This window comes from Pan paniscus, chromosome 9 (assembly GCF_029289425.2).
Source record: "Pan paniscus chromosome 9, NHGRI_mPanPan1-v2.0_pri, whole genome shotgun sequence".
Classification (NCBI taxonomy): Eukaryota; Metazoa; Chordata; class Mammalia; order Primates; family Hominidae; genus Pan; species Pan paniscus.
In genome coordinates, this window is record NC_073258.2 from 8,200,004 (window position 1) to 8,208,803 (window position 8,800).

At 33.8% G+C, this 8,800-nt stretch overlaps 1 protein-coding gene across 1 annotated transcript; it reads left to right on the plus strand.

Moving 5' to 3' along the window:
• The first annotated feature begins 3,401 nt into the window (after positions 1–3,401).
• Positions 3,402–4,489, plus strand: LOC100984329 (putative olfactory receptor 56B2). The gene is made up of 2 exons (XM_055093873.2): positions 3,402–3,414; positions 3,540–4,489. The coding sequence occupies exons 1-2, from the start codon at positions 3,402–3,404 to the stop codon at positions 4,487–4,489; spliced, it is 963 nt and encodes a 320-aa protein (XP_054949848.1).
• Positions 4,490–8,800: the final 4,311 nt, after the last annotated feature.

Below are 8,800 nucleotides of genomic sequence, written 5' to 3' on the forward strand. Positions count from 1 at the left end.
GGAGCTTTGTAATTCTTCACAAAATTTTTTCAAGCTCAATATTGAGCTTTTGTATTAGACACTGTAACTCTCCAGCTCCATTGAGTTTTTATGCATATTCCTGCACATGTCTTTCTTAGCTTGCTGACACATAATACCTGGTACCAGTTTCATGGTATTAGGCATCAAAGGCCCTCATTTAAATTTACCACATAAATATTAATTATCCCATCTTGCAAGAATTTTAATTAGGCATTTTAATAGAATTCTTAACACACTCCAGAATCTAGAAATGAATTATTATATTTCATAGAATAGAATCAAGAATCCTAGAGGCTAAGACTTTTGTTGAAGTTCATAGGGCCACACAGAATTTCATTTTCACCCAAAGTATTAGAATTTTTGCTGAACTGTGAGAATAATATATTTACATGTGTGTCTTTCAATTGGAAATACTAGAATTGGAAAGACAGAGTCTCACATACACCTGCCAAGAAGTAATATTAATGTTTAGCAATCATCAATATATAAATATAATCCACTGTAAGAATAAATTGTACAGTTTTCTTCTAAGCAGTTTTTCATTATAAAAGATTTATCTTAAGTTTTCCTGGTATTTCAAGCTAGATCACTGTATTTTCTAAGATAGATGCCACATGTATTATTTTTTCTTTACTAATCTATTGAACAGTGGACCCTTACTTCATTGAAGAAAAATAATTGATTTACTATACTCTCTGGCAATTTAAACAATTTTTCTCTGGAGGCCATGTCCAATACTATTTTATATTTGATTCATTTATCGTTTAATACCCTTGCTAAATTTTTCTAAATATATGAATGTCATTTGTTTTTTATGGCTTTTGATAATTTTACATGTTGTTTTATGAAATTTATGATATTCTTTGTTACTTCTCACTCATTACCCAAAGCATCACTCATATTCATGCATCTTCTTTATGTATTTATGATCGGTAATCTCTTACTTTTTGCAAGAGATTTACATTTAACTCCTTTGGTACAAACATACAGTTATACAGAATAAATAAAACCTAGTATCTGATAGATCAGTAGACTGATTAAAGTTAACAATAATCTATTGTACATTTCAAAATAGCTGGGAGAGAATAATTTAAATGTTCCTAGCATCAAAGTATCACATGTACACTGAACATCTGTACATTTATGTATTAATAAAAAAAGACAAAAACAAATAATTCAAGAAAAAATCTATATCACTGCCAGTTTTTGTTTACATATTTATTTAAAGAAATATATTTAAATATACTTTACCATAACCATACTTTGTCATTTTCTACTAGAATTTCAAGTTTAGGTTATGTGTTTGGGGTCAGGCTAGTCACAAATACTATATTATCCTGTTAATGTTTATTATAATGTTATTATCATTTCATAATTATTATTTTAACTGAATTACTAATTTTATATATGACATTGTTGCACTGGTTTTCTTACCTAAGAATATCCGATTTATTCTGCTTTCAAATTTTGTATTAAAGTTTCTTTCAAAAATAGTACAGTTTTAAAAAATGTAACCTGAGAGTCTCTTTTTTAATTAGCAATTATAATCTATAAGAATCAGTATGTTTACAGATGCATATGAATTACCTCTTTCATGTTTTATAATATGTATAATTTTATTTTTAGTTTTCATCTTGTCTTGATGAGATATCCGCTATACTCTTCTACCCCTTGATTGTTTCAACATGATTCTCCTTTCAATCCCTGTCTCCTTCCATTCCATTATATTTATTTATTTATTTTTGAGACGGAGTTTCACTCATGTTGCCCAGGCTGGAGTGCAGTGGTACCATCTCAGCTCACCGCAACCTCCGCCTCCTGGGTTCAAGCGATTCTCCTACCTCAGCCTCCTGAGTAACTGGGACTACAGGCACGTGCCACCATGCCCGGCTAATTTTTGTATTTTCAGTAGGGAAGGAGTTTCACCATGTTGGCCAGGATGGTCTCAATCTCTTGACCTCCTGATCCGCCTGCCTGGCCTCCCAAAGTGCTGGGATTACAGGCGTGAGCCACTGCGCCTGGCCTCCATTATATTTTTAACGTGCTAATATGTCAATAGCCCTAACCTCCTCATCAACAATACAAGACTCATGGACATAAAACTGCTTATTTCTGCTTCAGTATTCATTCACATAATATAAATTGAGTGCTTCTTAAGTGTCTGTCTCTTGGGGAAAAACAGTGACATAAATAACGAATATCCCACGCCTTTAGGTTTCTATGGGAGATACGTATATCAACTCAATGACCTACACACTGATATATATTTTTCCTTCTTTGGGCAGTTAGACACAATACGGTATTCCCCAAGCCACATTTTAATTAAGCATTAAAATTTGTAGAAACAATTTCATCAATTAACCTTATTTTGTTACAAGTAGTATAAGATGTTATTACCTAGAGTAAAGTGAATATATCGACCAAGTCAACATAACATTGCCTCCTCTGTAGACTCTATAATTTTAGCGCACAAATTTTAAAAATAATTTTTTGCCTTTATATTGTATCCTTAATATTTTCAATACTTAAAAGGAAAGAAGAAATAAATAGTGCAGAGTAGCACAAGTAAAACATTTCATGAAAATTTGTTCTGAATATTTTAATTCAAATATTAACAAAAGAATATAGAAAGGAGGTGTCAGATACAGAGAGATTAGATATTAGGAGGCCTTATGCCAAAGCATTGCTCTCAAAATCACTGATTTGCATGCATGTCTATGTTTGTGTGTGCATGTGCGTGCATGTTTTTAACTTCTACGCCAGTCATCATGGCCATATGGCCATTAGAATGCTCCAAAAACCAAAAATATACGCAAGTAGAAATAAGTAACACAAAACTACAACCAACTGAATTTACAGAACACTGGTATTTCCAAACCACATTAAACTCTTTCATATTTGCATGGATTTATACACGTTATTAGAATGCTTACACATCAATTACATGACTATAAAATGGGTATACTAACTTAGCTCATACATTTTAATAAAAAGTAAATAATATACATCAATACTTCATAAATGTTTAAGTACGTGAACAAAAAATAGTTCACTTCTATATACTCTATCATCAAATATCTTACCTAAAAGGCCTCCATGCATAAAAAACCACTACTCTGAGTTTATACATTAGGTCTCTAAAGAAACCAACTCGTTAACAAAGACAAACTTAGGAAACTGGGCTGCAATACCAGATCACTTTCAACTTGTCCTGCTCCTGTGACTTACTGTATGGAAGCTCTTAAACAAGGTCCTGATTTTATAATGTCGTATACCTTAGATATGAGAAAATGGAAAAAATATGACCTACCTTATAGAGTATTACAGATGATTAACTGAGTTATCGCAGAGAATATACCTAATATCACATAGGATAATACATGTCCAATAGATGTAAGTGACAACATGAGATTAACGAGGCTCAGTCACACCTCAGTATCATGATGCTAGGTAATTATTTTCTCAATAGTTTCATAGAGATTATTAGAAATACTAATATCAAATATTTTTCCCCTTAGTGGTGCTCCAGGAGCTCAGAGATTCCAACAGCTCTAAGTTCCAGGTCTCTGAGTTTATCCTGATGGGATTCCCTGGCATTCACAGTTGGCAGCACTGGCTCTCCCTGCCCCTGGCTCTGCTCTACCTCTTAGCTCTCAGTGCCAACATCCTTATCCTGATCATCATCAACAAAGAGGCAGCACTGCACCAGCCTATGTACTATTTCCTGGGCATCTTGGCTGTAGCAGACATAGGCCTGGCTACCACCATCATGCCTAAGATTTTGGCCATCTTATGGTTCAATGCTAAGACCATCAGTCTCCTGGAGTGCTTTGCTCAGATGTATGCCATACATTGCTTTGTGGCCATGGAATCAAGTACCTTTGTCTGCATGGCTATTGATAGATATGTAGCCATTTGTCAACCGCTACGATATCCATCAATCGTCACTGAATCTTTTGTTTTCAAAGCAACTGGGTTCATGGCACTGAGAAACAGCCTGTGTCTCATCTCAGTGCCTGTGTTGGCTGCCCAGAGGCATTACTGCTCCCAGAATCAAATTGAGCACTGTCTTTGTTCTAACCTTGGAGTCACTAGCCTATCTTGTGATGATCGAAAAATCAATAGCATTAACCAGGTCCTTCTGGCTTGGACACTCATGGGAAGTGACCTGGGTTTGATTATTTTATCATATGCTTTAATACTTCACTCTGTCCTGAAGCTGAACTCTCCAGAAGCTGCATCCAAGGCCTTAAGTACCTGCACCTCCCACCTCATCTTAATCCTTTTCTTCTACACAGTCATCATTGTGATTTCCATTACTCATAGTACAGGAATGAGAGTTCCCCTTATTCCAGTTCTACTCAATGTGCTACACAATGTCATTCCCCCTGCCCTGAACCCCATGGTGTATGCACTCAAGAACAAGGAACTCAGGCAAGGCTTATACAAGGTACTTAGACTGGAGTGAAGGGCAACTGATATGGAAAAGATATTCATTTTTTGAAAATTTTCTTCACATGTTTTTATATCATAGTCTCCAATTGCTGCAAATGGCAGAACAACAAAGAAATAGCATAAAGAATTGGTGGCAACAACTGACACTTTAGAACAAAGGAGATAAAAGTAATATTTGAAATATTTGGGAGTCAAGCAAAAATCTTCATCACAAAGGGTAACAGTGATGCTATTTGTCTCAAGGAATTCAAAGAAAAGACTAATGTAATCTACATTTCATGTTCTTACCCACTTGTCTTAGCTAAACCTTCCAGACAGTGTTGAATAGAAGTAGTGAGAGCAGATATTGTGTCAATCTATTCCTTTTAATTGAAGAGCTTAATATTTTACATTTGATGTAATAATTGATAAAATAGGAGATACTTCTGCATTTTCATGATTTGCTTTATTATGTGTCTTATATTTTTAATTTGCAAAGGACTTGAATAGACATTTCTCTAAGATTATATGCAAATGTCCAAAAAATACATGAAAAGATGCTCAACATAACTAGTCATTAATCATTAGGCAAATTCAATCAAAACCACAATAACACACCCTTTTACCCCTATATTATACACCACAATAACACACCCCTTTACCCCCTATATTATACAACACCACAATAACACACCCCTTTACCCCCTATATTATACGTATAAATGTACTACAAATTTATTTTTTGCAATAAGAGATTAGTGTTTGCAAGTATATGGATACACTGAAATCTCAATACATTGTTGGGAAGTAAAAATGGCACAGTGGCTGTGGAAGAGTTTGGCAATTACTCAGAAACTTCAGTGCCATTAACATATGACCCAGGACCCAACTTTTAATAATACACCCAACATAATTGAAAAAAATAGTAATACAAAAACCTGTACACAAATGTTTACAGTAGCATTATTAGCCAAAAAGTAGAAACAACCTATATATCTATAAGCTGTGTCTTGTTCTGTTTTGTGTTGTTACAACAGAATACCTAATACTGAGTTAGAAATATAGGTTTATTTAGCTCATAGTTCTGCAGGCAGGGTACTTCAAGGACATGTCCCTGGCTTCACGTGAGGACTTTGGTGTTGCCTCATAACATGGCAGACAAGGTCAAAGGGAAAACAGACATGTGCAAAGAGACAAAACCCAACGGGCTTCCCAGCTTTATAACAACTCACTGTCATGACTACTCCATCTCCCAGAGAACTGATCCAGTTATGTAACGGAGAAAACTCAGTAACTGCCACAAGAATAGCACCAAGTCATTCATGAGGAATCCATCCCCAGGACCCAAACATCTCTTACTGGGCCCCACTTCCCAATACCACTACAATGGGGATCAAATTTCAACCTGATTTTTGGTGGAGACAAGCAAACCCTATCCCCACCATAGCAGCTACTGGATAAACAAAATTAAGTGTATCTATACTAGGAATTATTATTTAATAAAAAGTACCTATATGAGATGATAGATATACTAATCAGCTTCACTATAATAATTATTTTGCTGTCCCTATCCCATAATTTTATGCTGTAAACCTCAAATATGTATAGAATAAAACTTATCTTACAAAAATTCAACTTGATTGAATTAAAAATTGCTAAATTTAACAAAATGATATGGAAAATTTTGTATAGTAAAGAGGAAAAATATAAAAAGAATAAATTCTCCCAACAACAAACAAACAAAAGTAAATAAAGTACTCGTACAATCTGCAGCATACATGAACTTTGAAAACATTATGCTGAGGTTAGTGAAGAAAGCCAAACACAAAAGGCTACCTAGTATCTGATTCCATTTGTATGAATATCCAGAATAGGTTAAGTCTATAGAAAAAAAAAGCAAATTAGTTGTTAGTAGGGAATGGAGACTCCAGGCAATAATGAGAGACTAACTAATAGTTATGAAGTTTCCTTTTGAGGTAATGGAAATATTGTGAAATTAGATAGTGGCAATGGTTGCATAGCATAATGAATGTAGTGAAAGTCACCCAATTGTACGTTTTCTTTTTTCATTTTATATAAAATTAAGGGGTACAACTGCTTTTTGATACATGGATGTATATCCATGTATAGCCTGGCTGTGGTGAAGTCTGGGCTTGTAGTGTACCCACCATAGTGGGTACCACCAGCATAGTGTATATTGTACCTACTAAGGAATTTCTCATTCCTCATTCCCCTTCCATCCGCCCATCCCCCAAATCTCCAATATTTATCTATTTCACACTCTATGCCTATGTGTACATATTAGGTAGTTCCCACTTAAAAGTGAGAAAATGTGGTATTTGCTTTTCTGTTTCTGAGTTATTTCACTTAAAATAATGGCCTCATAATCTACGCACGTTGCTGCAAAAAACATTATTTCATTTGTTTTCATGACTGAGGAGTATTCCATTGTATATCATACCACATTTTCTTTATCCAGTCATCTGTTGATGGACACAGGTTGATTCCATATCTTTCCCTGTGATAAACATACTAGTGCCAATATTTTTAAGTGTAATTATTTTAAATGCAATTATCTTCTTTTGGGTAGATACCTAGGATTGGCATTGCTGGATGGAATGGTAGTTCTAGTTTTAGTTTCTTGAATATTTCCGTACTGTTTTCCATAGAGGTTGTACTAACTCACATTCAATATAAAACAATATAAAAAAACTGCAAAAATTATTCTCTACATGTATATTTGTTATATAACTTTCTGTAAAATAAAAGAACATAGATGTCTGAGAACAGGAAAATACTTAAGGAAGTGTGCAAAACACATAATGTGCCTTTATTTAATCATAATACTGAACAATCCTTTTTTGAATGTGCTTAATATAAACATTAACTGAAAATGATAGAATTTTTGTTTAAAATTTGATGTTATCCAAACGTTTGTCAAAAGCATATATAGCAATTGTATATAAAAGAAAAAGTATCAGAAGTTACCTCTACATTATAGAATTAGGTTCTAATTATCTCTGTGATGTGCTCATTTTTATTTTTACACTTAATAAAAATAAACATTTTTCTTCTAAATAAAAATACATAAAATTAGATTAATTATTGTCTTTTATTATTGCATTTATTTGCATCACTATTATTACCTCAAAGTTAAGGCATCTATTCATTGCTAGTTTAATATTTATATGTAATAAGTCTGAACTTTTGATTAATTTTTACAATTCCATAATATTCATCACCAATCTTCCTTGGAAACAAATTGCTTGAAAACCGAGGCCCATGTTTTCTGATGCTTTTTTCAAAGTTCCTAGACTAACTCTGAGAGTATGAAGCACTCAGTGATGTTACTTAACACATGAAAACATAAAAAAAGGAAGATGCAAAGGTGTCTGTGTGAGCAATTAACACATTCTGTGCTTGCTTCCAATTTGTATGCCACAAGGCCTTAAGCAAAAAGAAACAACTCTGCAATCTTATTAATAACATAATTTAAAAAATAATAACATCCTGTCTTCTTTCTCGCTTCCCCCCACATATACATGGCCACACATAAGCACATGTACAGATACATTCATAGGAAAGTATTCACTAGTTACTTATGTGGCATCATATAGGTGATGAGCATGGAGTGTTTCCACCCTTTCATCTCCTGTGAGCATTGTCTTAATTCCAACAGTGTGACCCTAATTATATGAAATATCCCCTTGGGACATATAACACATAATTTTCTTTAAAGGCTCATATCAGTAGTAAAGGTATCAAGGGATTTTAATGTTGAGGGGAGTACATGTACATATATTGTAGGATTCTCATGTGTTCTTTGACCAAGATTCTGAACATCTGGGCCAAACCGCATTCAGCTCATTCTATTGGCATCCGGAAATTAGGTATTAAAGGACATAAAAAGGAGACAGGGGTAGTGACAGGATTTTTCTTGTTGTAGTTCATAGTAGATAAATTGGAGAGATGTTTTGCCAAAGTGTACAGAATCTTTGAGTGTATACTATTGATTATTCTCAGAAATTCAGACTTGATTTCATCCACTTAGTTTGAAGGTAGAAGTGTTGCAGACATTTGTTTTGCAGAATGTTTATTTCCCCAATTTTCAGGTTTTCATTCAGTGAAATTTTTATGATGATTTTGAATATTTATAAACAAAGCAAACAGGAATCATTGGAAATGATGAAAGTCAGGTATGAACCACCCAACAACATGGAGAAAAAATAGAAAACAATTCTTGATTATGGTCAGAATTCTTCCATAATCAAGTTCTTACCTGCCCTCCTCTTATTCCTTAAAATAAGAATCTAATTAACTGGCTTTATTCCTAGACAGACATAGT